The sequence below is a fragment of the Neoarius graeffei genome, chromosome 2 (assembly GCF_027579695.1).
Source record: "Neoarius graeffei isolate fNeoGra1 chromosome 2, fNeoGra1.pri, whole genome shotgun sequence".
NCBI classification, from domain to species: Eukaryota; Metazoa; Chordata; class Actinopteri; order Siluriformes; family Ariidae; genus Neoarius; species Neoarius graeffei.
Window position 1 is genome coordinate 25,548,689 of NC_083570.1, and position 13,564 is coordinate 25,562,252.

At 43.7% G+C, this 13,564-nt stretch overlaps 1 protein-coding gene across 1 annotated transcript; it reads left to right on the forward strand.

Annotated features, from left to right (window-relative positions):
• The first annotated feature begins 1,450 nt into the window (after window positions 1-1,450).
• Window positions 1,451-4,701, forward strand: LOC132869242 (uncharacterized). The gene is made up of 8 exons (XM_060902581.1): window positions 1,451-1,482; window positions 1,711-1,810; window positions 2,188-2,327; window positions 2,500-2,604; window positions 2,795-2,878; window positions 3,375-3,577; window positions 3,877-4,036; window positions 4,560-4,701. Exons 2-8 carry the CDS (start codon window positions 1,743-1,745, stop codon window positions 4,697-4,699), a joined length of 900 nt encoding a protein of 299 aa, XP_060758564.1. The 5' UTR covers window positions 1,451-1,482; window positions 1,711-1,742; the 3' UTR covers window positions 4,700-4,701.
• Window positions 4,702-13,564: the final 8,863 nt, after the last annotated feature.

Genomic DNA, 13,564 nt, shown 5'->3' on the forward strand with positions numbered 1-13,564 from the left:
CGCTCCCGCGAGGTCATTTCTAAAAAACATCAAAGGGCACAATGGGTATTTTGGATGTGAGCGTTGCACTCAAGAGGGAGTCTATGTCCACAACCATATGACTTTCCCTGAGAAGACAGCTGTGCCTCGCACAGATGACCAGTTTTTGAGAAAAGTGGATGAGGACCACCACAAGGGCGACTCCCCCCTTACTCGAATTAATCTAGGCATGATAACAATGTTCATCCTGGATTACATGCATCTTGTTTGTCTAGGCGTCACTCGAAAACTGATGCGTTTTTGGATGAAAGGAGATTTGTCGTGTAGGCTGGGTTCTCAGGCAGTGATGGCGATCTCTGCAAGACTGGTACAGCTAAGACAACACATCCCAATTGAATTTCAAAGAAAGCCAAGAAGTTTGTCAGAAATTGACAGATGGAAAGCAACTGAATACCGCCAGTTCCTTCTTTATACAGGCCCAATTGTTTTGCAAGGCATCCTTCCATCTTCCCAATACACCAATTTCCTAAATCTCTCCATTGCCATGTACCTCATGCTCTCCCCTGCTCTCTGCAAATACTATTGTGACTTTGCTGACGCTCTAATGTCTCATTTTTTGAATGAATTTGAACAATTATACGGAGCAAATGAATTGGTGTACAATGTGCATAATTTATGCCATCTAGCTGATGATGTGAGGAGATATGGAGCATTGGATGGAGTATCAGCCTTTCCATTTGAAAACTACATGAGGAAATTAAAAAAAGTTTGCAGGAAACCCCAATTTGTCTTACAACAACTACACCGGCACATCACATTGGAAAGAGCCTTTATGAAACCCAGAAAACTCAAAAACTCAAAGACAATACTGAAAATCAAACATACATGTGGACCAACAATTGCCACCTTGCCTCACTGCACCCAATACAGAAAGGCGGTTTTTGAACTTTTCAGTGTTGCCACAACTGTTGGTGACAACTGTGTCATGGCTCAAGGCAATCTGGGACTTGTACAGAACATACTCTGCGATGAGAGAACACAAAAAACGTACATCATTTTTAGGAGGTTTTTGAAACTAGAGTCACTGTTCTTCAGCCCCATGGACTCAAAGGACATTGGCTTTTATAAAGCCAGTAATCTAGAAAATACAGATCAAATGTATCGCTTGTCAGATGTCACCCAAAAGTATGTTTTGATACCAATGACATCAGAGTGGGCAGCCATTCCTCTCCTCCACAGTAATTAGCCACCCCCCCACCCCCACCTGACAGTTTTTTTAATCTTTTTTTTATTATTATTATTTTTTTACTTTCAGGCCAATCATGTATTTTGTTGTGGAGTTCCTTGACAACTCTGTTGGGATTGTAAGCAACAGCTGGACTAATGGTGACAATTCGATGACCTTCTGGCCACCTTATGCAGATCCAAATAAATTTAAAATGGCTCTATTAACACATAGACCAGCGTGGACCACCCACACCATCACAGTTTTGGGCACTGCAGGTAGGACTCTCCTTTTTTCAAGAATTGAAAATAATGCTGAATGCAAACATTAATCTGAACAGTTTGTAATTTCTTTTTCCCCTTAATGGTTGGTGAAAAGTTTATTCTCACTTAAAAAACAGTTTATCCATTTTTCCACAGGGTTACAACAGGAATGTCAGAAGTAGTGATGCCTGATGAATTGATATGGTATATAAATTTGGGTCTGACAAACTTTTGCCTTTACAGATGACTATGAAAAGGCGAGAAAAAAGGCCAAAATGGCAGAAACACATTTAGCTGTCGCCAGTGAGCCTGAGGAGTTGGAGAGATGCCAGCGTTCAAGACAGTAAGTTTGAGTTGTGCCACTGTAGAAGACATTGGGTTAAATTGTGCCAATTATTGAAGTAGATGATAATAATTCTGTCAGGACCATTAAAGTCTGAACACACTTTCTTTATTGAAAAGTTATGAATTAGATTTGGTTAGGCTTTGTTCAGAGGAGCACCGTGAAAAAGCAACCAACCAATTTAAGATTTGGAGAGCAAACATTCCCCTCATTAATTTAAGCAATAAGCCACGAGAGGCCGTGGGTTTACGCTTGATTTACAACGGCTGGGGAGTTGGAGCACGACGCCTATGCCATGTTATTCACAACAAGGAGCTGGGTAGGTAAATTATGAATGAGAAAACAAACAACTAAAGTTATCCTGTTTCTTTGTGCAGACCAACGAAACGTTACATCACCCTGCCTGAGCCTGGACCAAGTAGACCATTGCCACCAGTTCCACCAGCAGCGATGAACCTGACTCTTATGAGCCCACCCCCACCACCTTCACCAGTGAGGCAGCCATCATTGTCCTCATGTAGGTTATGCACATTTACACATTTTCCCCATAAACTCTAGGCCTATAAATCTCCCTCATGCACACACAAAGAAATGTCTTCTTTAATATCTGTGTGAATGACTGTAGTCGCATCAAAAGACAATTCTCTGAGGCACAGTGTAACAGAAACTTTTTTTTCTCATCTTTGCAGCAAGTTCACACTCAGGCCAAGCCCATCACATGGACACCCAGCTGTTGAGCCCACCTCAACCCCTCCCAATTCACCCCTCTTTGAGGCAGCCATCATCATCCTCAAGTAGGCATTATTTACAACTTTTTCCCATACCCCACGCCCCAATACACGCACACACACACACACACACACACACACACACACACACACTCAAAAGATATGTATCATCTTGTTTAGTGTGACTGACTGCAACCACGTCAAAAACAATTTTGTTTGACACACATGTGTAACAGTTTTTTTCTCATCTTTGCAGGAAATCCATCTGAACAAGTGGACGACCAACTTAGTCCACCCCTCCCTATTTACCCACCTGCAAGGCAGCCATCATTATCCTCAGGTAGGTTATGCAGATATACCTTAAGTGTTCAACTGGTATTGAGTCCAAAACTTTTACTGCTATTGCATCCATCAAGCCACTTAAATGTCCCTATAGCTGTCTATATCAGACTTAACTTGGATTGAGAATTGAGCTCTGATGGACAGTGAAGCAGTGACTGAAGTTATTTTGGATGTAGACAGTTCTAAAAATAGAAATGGTTTGATGGATTCAAGATCAGTTAGGAGTTTGGAGAAAACTGGAGGGTCTTTTTTATTGCATATTCATCCGTTTGTACACATTTTATATTTTTCCCCTTACATTCTGTATTATTTATCATAGCTCCTTGAAAATTGGTGTTCATTCGTCTATTCGCATTTGGATACAAAGCAAAAGACATAAATCATGATACCTTTTGAAAAATCTTTAGAAAACATGTTAGCATGATAGCACTATCCTGACTGTAAGCTTCTCTCAAGCACAAAAGCCACTCAGTTCAGTGTCTTTTTCCTTTCAGGCCTTGAGAGATATTTGGTCTCTACGCTGGAGGAGATTAAGGATAGGCTGTCTGCATTGGAGCGGACGGTGACAATGTTGGCCAGATCAGGCAGCAACAAACACGCAAAGCTGCCAGACAACTTGGAGCTACCTCTCCAGAACTTCCAGGACCTCAATGGACTGGAGGAAAAACTGGAGGACAGCCCCTACCAAAAAGAATTGGTATGTATATTGGTTTCTAAGTTGCAGCCCCTTTAAGTTCTTTGAAAAGGTATTATAGTAAAGGTCTGAGGCGAATTCCTCTCTATGATCAAGAAGTTATAAGTGATGATATATGGAGTTACCTTAACTGATGGCGTGTGTTATGATGCTTTTGAAAAATGTGCACAAGTGGGACTTTTGATTCAGTAGTTTGTGTTGTATCAGCTTGTTTTTTTGTCCACATTAAATCTATGAAAATGGCTTATAATGTCCATTATTGTGGGAGCAGATGAGCTAATCTTTACTTTTCTTTCCTTTAGACTGCTTATCTGGGGACAATTGGTGGTGCCACTGTCCAGGCCACAACCAGGAGGGTCCTGGCCACCGTTTTCGGCCATTCATTGGCCATGACCATCAATTGGAATGGGTGCAATGACAAAAGGGCATTCCGGGACCTAAAATTAAAGAGGGTAGTTGTAGGTAAGTTTTTTTTAATCTCCTACGATAAAATTGGCTGATCATCACTCTTTGACTGGCACTTAAGACACTGGATTCTCTTCATCTACAAATTGGATTCCAAAGTGAAATTTTATTTTGTGAATAACAACAAAATAATTTGCCGTCACATTTTTAAAAATCTGTTGCATGTATCAAATAAATGAATACATATTTCCCACGAAACAATATTTTTTCCTCCATCTTATGTGTAGATTGAATGTTTAAAAAGTGTTTTGTTTTATTCACAAAAATTCCAATTGTCCCAACTTTTTAGAATCTGTCCTGTACAATGTGCATTTTAAGTAATTCCTACTGTGCTTGTTCTCTGTTTATCTAGCACCCTGGTCCATATTGCACTCACTCTTCTAGTTTTAAACTAAACAAACTGCTAAAATTACACGCTGGACCTTTGAAATGAACTTCAAATCAAATATATCAAAAGTGCTGATTTTGCAAATAACCAAACATTCCTCTTATCTTGAAAACATTTTGCCCATCTATACAGATGCTGTTAGGAGAGGCTCAATGGACTCCCCACCAGCAGCACAGATTGAGGACGAGGTGAAGGTGTGGTTCCGGAATGCCCGAGATAGGGCGGGTGGCCGTAGGCAGCGGTACATTCGAGTTGCAGCACAGGACGTTTAATGTGTGTGTGTGTGTGTGTGTGTGTGTGTGCGCGTGTGTGTGTGTTGTTAGTGGTGGAAGATATTCTTTACTTTTGAATGACAACCTCACTGGGATGTTAACCTATATACGCACCTGTCAATTTACAGAGGTGTGCAAAAGCGTTTGATGAACTGTATGTATTTGTTCAAATTTATTTATTTATTTATTTATTCATTTATTTATTTATGTGAAATTATTTATTAAAACTTGGACTCTGAAATTTTGACTATTTCACATTTTTTAAACATTATTATGTATTGTCAGAAACACAATAAATAATAAACACTATAGAAATTACTATTCAAACACACACACATTTTGATATTGATATTGTATGGGTCTAGGAAGGACAAAGTATTTATCAAGTCAATTATAGAATTCTTTAAATAATCTATACATTTTTTAAGTTTTTGTGTGCACACATTGTAGAATGAAATATCATAAATATTAATATATATAAAAATATCAATGTGTGTTTTCTGCGGGCCAGGAGAGGGCTATGCTTAGGGCAGAGTGAGGGCAGCCCATTCAGGACCTGTGTGGGCTTATTTAGGGCTAGGTGTGGGCTGCCCGTATGGGGCCCATACTGAGGGGCCAGTACTTTGCCAATGAGCAAAGCCTCACGGGCCCTGTGCGGGCAGCCCGCAGGGGGCCCCTAATATGGCCCATGGTGGGCCCAAAGGGAGCCTGCACGGGCTTGCTTGCTGGGAATATGGCCGAATGCTAACCGCTAGCGGTTCAATATTTTTACTGCAATACTGCTCCTTTACCCTGATGGTGTGCCCCGGGTTACACCATCTGTCATTCATAAACATCGCGATACCCCCTCCTTTCCTCTTACCGCTCTCCTTGGCTTTCCTGCCTGCTCTCACGAGTTGAAATCTGTCCAGAGTGACGTGTGAGTCCGGTGAGAGTTCATTCAGCCAAGTATCTGTGAAGCACATAAGGCTACACTCCCGGTACTCCCTCTGCAGCCTGGTTAGCGCCGTTAGCTCATCCATCTTATTAGGGAGAGATCTTACGTTTCCCATGATGACAGACAGTATACATGGTTTATACCATCTTTTCTTCTCCCGGCACTTCATTCCAGCTCTGCATCCCCTTTTCCTTCTCCTTAATTCCGCGGGGATCAAAGGTCTTTCCATGGGGAGTACCTTGGAGTTGCGCAGTGCTAACAGCTGCTCCCGAGTGTAAACAATGGAGCCATGGCTGAAAGGGTCCGCTGATGCCGATTTAACTAGCCCCCGAAAGAAAAAGAGAAAAATACAAATGCACAGTCTCATGAGTAGTACATCCCGAGGTGCACACTTCCGACTGAGACAAGTACAGAAAGAAACACAAAAAAAGTACAAAAACATACCAAAACACATGAACATGCTCGGAGCTACTATAACTAGCTGCCACTCTTGCCTCGCAGTAAGAAGGTCCGGGTTCGAGCCCCGTGGCCGGCGAGGGCCTTTCTGTGTGGAGTTTGCATGTTCTCCCCATGTCCGTGTGAGTTTCCTCCGGGTGCTCTGGTTTCCCCCACAGTCCAAAGACATGCAGGTTAGGTTAACTGGTGACTCTAAATTGACTGTAGGTGTGAATGTGAGTGTGAATGGTTGTCTGTGTCTATGTGTCAGCCCTGTGATGACCTGGCGAGGGTGTACCCCGCCTTTCGCCCGTAGTTAGCTGGGATAGGCTCCAGCTTGCCTGTGACCCTGTAGAACAGGATAAAGCAGCTAGAGATGATGAGATGAGACACCCAAGCTGCTTTCTGAATGGTTTCCGTAAGATGTGACGTCACTTCCAGTACATGGCCATATTCAACAAAATGGAAAAATAGAATAGAATAGAATAGAATAGAATAGAATAGAATGCCTTTATTGTCACTACACACATGTACAATGAGATTAAAAGCAACTCCAATCACAGTGCAAACAGTATAAAAATATGCAATACAAAAAAAAAGGGTGCTATGTACAGTGTTGTGTTCCACATTATGGAGTGGGGTATTGCACATTATTGCACAGAGAGAGTCCAGGTATTGCACATTATAAGTATTATAAGCATTGCACAGAGAGAGTCCGGGTATTGCACATTATAAGTATTGCACAGAGAGAGTCCGGGTGTTGCACATTATAAGTATTGCACAGGGAGAGTTCGGGTGTTGCACATTATAAGTATTGCACAGGAAGAGTCCGGGTATTGCACATTATAAGTATTGCACAGGGAGAGTCCGGGTGTTGCACATTATAAGTATTGTACAGGGAGAGTCCGGGTATTGCACATTATAAGTATTGCACAGGGGGAGTCCGGGTATTGCACATTATAAGTATTGCACAGGGAGAGTCCGTGGGCTGGGGGGGTTAGACTATAAAGTCATTGTATATTCGAGTTCAGGGTGGTTATGGCTTTTGGAAAGAAGCTGTTTTTGAATCTATTTGTTTTTGTCTTGATGCACCTGTAGCGCCTCCCTGAGGGCAACAGGTCAAACAGATCAAAGCCAGGGTGGGAGCTATCCTTGGTAATGTTCTTAGCTCTGCTGAGGCAGCGGGAGGTGTAAATGTCCATCAGGGAGGGGAGAGGGCAGCCGATGATCTTCTGTGCTGCCTTTACTACTCTTCGGAGCCTCTCCCTGTCTGCAGCAGTGCAGCTGCCATACCATACTGTGATACAGTACATCAGCAGGCTTTCAATGGATGAGCGGTAGAAGGTCAGCAGCAGGTTAATAATAATAATAATAATAATAATAATAATAATAATAATAAGTTCAATTTATATAGCGCCTTTCACAAACCCAAGGATGCTTTACAAAAGAGTTACCATCAAAAAAAAAATTAGGAAGAATAGTGTGAGGTAAAGAGAAAAGTTTTCAAGTTGGCTTTGAAGGAAGAGAGTGTGGAACAGTCACGAAGCGATTGTGGTAACGAATTCCAAAGTTTAGGAGCAGCAACACTAAATGATCTGCCACCCATAGATGCCAATTTAAAACGAGGAACAGTCAGAAGTCCACAGACAGAAGATCTGAGGGAGTGGGAGGGACAGTACAAATGAATTAACTCACAGAGATAGGAAGGAGCGAAACCATGAAGATCTTTATAGGTTAACAGCAAAATTTTGTATTTGATCCGGGAGATAACTGGCAACCAATGCAGTTGCTGTAAAACAGGAGTGATGTGAGCAGTGCGCTTGGTGAGTGTGAGGATTCTTGCTGCTGAGTTTTGAATGTACTGCAGGCGATTGAGCAATGTGGCAGGGAGACCATAAAAGAGAGAATTGCAATAGTCAAGACAAGAAAAAATAAATGCATTGACCAACATATTGGCATCAGTTTCCAAAAGAAAAGGGCGGAGACGAGCAATATTGCGGAGGTGAAAGAAAGCATTCTTAGTAATTAGTTTAAGATGGGGTTCAAACGTAAGGGTGGAGTCAAAGATAACTCCAAGGTTTTTTATAACTTGGGAAGGATGAATAGACACACCATCTATATCAATAGTAAAACTGGAGAAATTCTGAACCTGTCTTTTGGTACCTACTAATAGAACCTCTGTTTTGTCAGCATTAAGTTTAAGGCAGTTCTTATACAGCCATTGCTTAAGGTCAGTGATGCAAGACCTTAGCAGCTGAACAGAGGCAATGGAAGGGGTGATAGTGATGTAGATTTAAATATCATCAGCATAACAATGAAAGTTAAGGCCATGGTTACGAATAATCTGAGCTATAGGAGAAACATATAATATAAAAAGAAGGGGACCAAGGACAGAACCCTGAGGCACACCTTGAGCAACAGTAGCAGTGGATGATTTATGAACACCAATAGAAATAAACTGTTGCCTGTTTGCTAGATATGACTGAAACCAGGATAAAGCTAAGCCAGTAATACCAAAAGAAGATAGTCTGGAAATGAGTCTCTCATGATGTACGGTGTCAAAGGCGGCTGTGAGGTCCAAGAGAACAAGGACATTGAGATGACCAGCATCAGTTGAGAGCAGGAGGTCATTAACAACTCTCAAGAGAGCAGATTCAGTGCTATGCATATTATGAAAGCCTGACTGAAAGGGTTCATAGAGATCATTTTGAGCAAGGAAAGTATGAAGCTGAGAGGCTACAACTCTCTCCATTACTTTAGCTAGAAAAGGGAGATTTGAAATGGGTCTGTAATTGGACAGTGAAAGAGAATCTAGACCAGGTTTCTTTAGTATTGGTGTAACTGAAGCAATTTTGAGGGAGATGGGAACAGTGCCTAAAGCAAAACACTGATTAATCAAATGAGCAATATAAGGGGAGATAGCAGATACACAGGATTTAAGGAGTGCAGTGGGTGCAGGGTCCAACAAACATGAGGAGGAGGAGGACTTAGTTATAATTTCCGATACTTTAAAAGAATCAACAGGAGAGAAAGCAGAGAGACAGCAGTCAGCTTTATGAGAAAGAGCTACTAGCGGGACAGAAGAATAAATTTCAGAATGAAAGTGTTGGTAAATACTGGCAATTTTATCATTGAAAAAACCCAAAAAAGCCTGACACTGAGCAGGAGAACTGGGAGTGGTTGAGGAAGGAGGCTGAAGAAGTTTATTTATTGTATTAAACAAAGTTTTGGGTCTGTGATTGCCACTCTTAATGATGTTAGCATAGTAGGAGGAACGAGCAGCATTAAGAGCATCCTTATACTTTGTGATGTGTTCAGAGAAGAGTGAAAGATGAATAGTAAGGCCAGTTTTCTTATAAAGGTGCTCTAGCCGCCTTCCATTGGCCTTCAAGGCCCTAAGCTCAGAGGTGAACCAAGGAGAGGCGCGACTTGCGGAGACCTGTCTAGTATTAAGGGGAGCGAAAGTGTTAAGTGCGTTAGATATCGTATTATTGTAAATAGCAACTTTATCATCAGGAGAGGAAACCTCAGCAAATTTAACAAAAGAAGAAAGGAGAGAGGCAGAGAAAGAATGCACATCAATAGAAGAAAGATTACGGAAAGAGACAGTAGAACGCAGAGGAAGTTTAGAAGGTGGCACACTGAGACAACACTCAATCAACCTGTGGTCAGTAAAACCTACATCAGAACCTGATACAGATACAATTTTTGTACCAGTAGAGCAAAGCAAGTCAAGTATATGTCCATGATTATTAGGTTGGAGTCTAGGTTGTACTTCCTGAGGACTCTCAGGAAGTGTAACCGCTGCTGAGCCTTCATGATGACTGCCATGATGTTCTCTGTCCAGGAGACATCGGCAGAGATGAAAATGCAGAGAAACTGGAAGGTGTGGACCCTCTCCACACACTCGCCATTGATATAAAGGGGGGCTAGGTCAGTGCTGTGCTTCCTGAAGTCAACGATGATCTCTTTGGTTTTCTTGGTGTTCAGAGCAAGGTTATTCTCCGAACACCAGGCTGCCAACTTCAGGACCTCCTCTCTGTAGGCTGCCTCGTCTCCTTCGAAATGAGTCCGACCACAGTGGTGTCATCAGCAAACTTGACGATGAGGTTGTTGTTGTGGGTTGAACTGCAGTCGTGGGTGTAGAGGCAGTACAGGAGGGGGCTCAGCACACAGCCCTGTGGAGAGCCGGTGCTCAACGTGCGGGTGGAGGAGAAGTGGGGGCCAAGTCTCACAGTCTGGGGCCGGTTGGTGAGAAAGTCCTTTATCCAGGCACATGTGAGACGGGGGAGGCTGAGAGTGTCCAGTTTTCTGATGAGAATGTCTGTGATTATTGTGTTAAAGGCTGAACTGTAATCCACAAAGAGCATCCGGACATAACTCTGGCGCTGCTCCAGGTGGTTCAGCGCAGAGTGGAGAGCTACGGCAATGGTGTCCTCTGTGGATCTGTTCACACAATATGCGAACTGGTGGGGGTTGAAGTCTGGGGGGAGGTAGTCCTTGATGTGCTGAAGAACTAGTCTCTCGAAGCATTTCATGATCACCAGGGTGAGGGCCACAAGACGGTAATCATTCAGGCTGGTGACGGGAAACTTCTTCGGCACTGGGATTATTGTTGCTGATTTTAGGCAGGGTGGGATGACTACCTGAGCCAGGGAGAGGTTGAAGATCCTGGTGAAGGTGAGGGCGAGCTGATGGGCGCACACTCTGAGCACCTTGCCAGGTACTCCGTCTGGGCCGGTAGCTTTCTTGGGGTTCACTGCCAGGAGCATCCGTCTGACATCGTGCTCCTGTACAGTGAATGGAGTGGTGCAGGAACCGGGTGGGGGTGGGGGCAGGGCTGGAGCAGATGAGTGCTGCTGGGATGTTTCAAAGTGAGCAAAGAAGCAATTTAGCTCTTCTGCCAGCGGTGCACTCACGTCTCCTGTTGACGCATCACAGCCTCTAAAGTTTGTGATGCCTTGTATACCCTGCCACATCTCCCGTGTGTTGTTGCTGAACAGGTGGGACTCTATACTTATCCTATGGTCTGCCTTGGCTTTTTTAATTCCTCTTTTCAGGTCAGCTCGAGCAGCTCTGTACAGAGCTCTGTCACCTGACCTGAAGGCAGCGACGCGGGCCCTGAAGAGTGAGTGGACCTGGCTGGTCATCCAGGGTTTCTGGTTTGGGAAAACCCGGACATTTTTGTCCACTGTCACATTCCCGATACAGAACTTGATATAGTCCAGTACTGTTCCTGTGAATATCTCCAGCTCCTGGTGTTCAAATAGGTCCCAGTCTGTCTGATTGAAGCAGTCTTGTAGTTTGGAGAGTGCATTGTCAGGCCAGGTTGTAACATTCCTGGTGGGCCTGGGCCTGGCTCTGTGTCTGAGGGGGATGTAGGCTGGGGAGAGCAGGAGGGAAAGATGGTCTGATTGCCCAAGGTGGGGGAGGGGTATGGCTCTGTACGTGTGCCTGATGTTGGAGTAAACATGATCCAGAGTGTTCTCCCCTCTAGTAGAACACTTGACACGTTGATAGAACTTCGGCAGTACAGTCTTCAAGTTGGCCTTATTAAAGTCTCCCGCAATTCTGTGAACACCATCAGGGTGGGCTCGCTGCTCTTCGTTTATGGTGTTCAGCAGGAGAGAAAGCGCTGCGTTTACACTGGCGTCGGGTGGAATATACACAGCCGTGACAATCACTACAGTTACATTAGCTCTCTCGGTAGAAAAAAAGGCCGGCATCTAACAGATATGTACTCGAGGTCTGGGGAACAGTGTTTGTCTATAATTGTTCTGTTGTTACATCAGTTATCATGCACATAAATACAGAGCCCCCCTCCTCTGCTCTTACCAGAGTCCTCAGTCCTGTCCCAGCAAAGCAGAGTGCGACCTGCTAGCTGCAAGCTAGCATCGGGAATTCCCGGGTGAAGCCAGGTTTCGGTGATAATCAAGATACAACAGTCACGAACATAGCGATTTCCAGCGAGTTGTAATTCCAAGTCATCCGTTTTATGCACCAGAGATCTGGCATTAGAGAGATACAGGCTCGGTAGAGGTGGTTTGTGTGATTGTTTTCTTAGTCTTAGCATAATACTGGACCTGCGGCCCCGCTTCTGCTTGCTCTCCCTCCTCCATCTGCGCCGCCTCCTAGACCCGATAACAATCCACGGAGAGCCCAGCGGTCTCCCTATGTCATCTAGGATGTTATGCGTGTAGTGAAAATCCCTCGAAACAGATATCTGGTATTGGTCACCGATGTCCAAAAGTGTCTGGCGGGTGAACTGGATGTTTGCAGAACCGATGGTGCACAAACAAGCAAGAAAAAAAATACAATAACAACAAAAAAGAGCACTGAAAAGGAAAAGCTGAAAAGCACTGTTACAAAGCTTGCCGCACTGAAAAGCACTGTTGCAAAGCTTGCCGCAGGTTTCACAGATGAATTCCGTTGTTTGACAAGGTTCATGTCTCTTCCATCTTCTGTCAGACTCCTTTGTCACCAGATCATTTTCAAGTTTTTTGGCACCTTGGTGGAGCTTGTGCCACCAAGAAATTTGATCTTGGGCAAGGTTCTCCCAATCAGCTCTGATGTTGAATAATTTCAGGTCGTGCTTGCAAACATCGACAAAGTGAAGTTTTTGCCATCTGCAAGCTGACCATAGAAAATATGGTGGGGAAGACAAGAGTTGGCCATGCGGAACACATGGCCCAACCAACACAGCCTACATTGTTTCAGGATTGGATACAGGCTTGTGGTGCCACATCTTTTGTAGATCTCCAAGTTTGAAACTTTATCCATCCATGTAACCCCACAGATATTTTTGAGGCATCAAAGGTGGAAGCTGTTAAGTTTCCTTTCAATGTGAGCATGAGAAGCACATGTCTCAAAACCATAGAGCAAAGCATTCAGTATGCAAGTTTGGTATATGCGCACTTTGGTATGGATTGTAAGATTCTTCTTGTCCCAAGCATGACTTTTCAATTTCCCGAACAGATAGGCAGCCTGGCCAATGCGTGAGTCAACTTCATGGTTTAGATTTCCAGAAGACGAGACCATGGAACCTAGGTAACTGAAGTCTTTGACCGTGTCGAGAGCATTGATGGTGATGTGAGGAGGGGGTGCATTAGTTGAGAAGGCAACTGTCTTCTTCACACTAATCGTTTGACCAAATTTGTCACAGGTTTGACTAAATGCGTCACACATGCCTTGTAGCTCGGCTTCACCATGAGAGCAAAATGCGGCGTCATCAGCGAACATTAGTTCGCGTATCAGGACTGTGCTGGTTTTCGACTTTGCCCTGAGGCGAGCAAGTTTGAAAAGTTTGCCATCACTCCTGGTGCTGAGGGTGATGCCTTCAAGGTTTGGAAAAGCGATATGTAGCAGAGTGGATAAGAAGATGCCAAACAGAGTTGGCGCCATCACGCATCCCTGTTTAACTCCGCAATTCACTGTGAAGGCTTCTGATAGGTCACCATCAAAATCTACGCAAGCAGACATTCCATCATGAAATG

Excerpts from the sequence above, each read along its gene's own strand:
- LOC132869242 (XM_060902581.1), top strand. The coding sequence starts at position 1,743 with ATGGCAGAAACACATTTAGCTGTCGCCAGTGAGCCTGAGGAGTTGGAG. Across the intron at positions 2,328-2,499 it reads GCAGCCATCATTGTCCTCAT|CAAGTTCACACTCAGGCCAA; the intron begins GTAGGTTATGCA and ends TCATCTTTGCAG. Across the intron at positions 4,037-4,559 it reads ATTAAAGAGGGTAGTTGTAG|ATGCTGTTAGGAGAGGCTCA; the intron begins GTAAGTTTTTTT and ends CCATCTATACAG.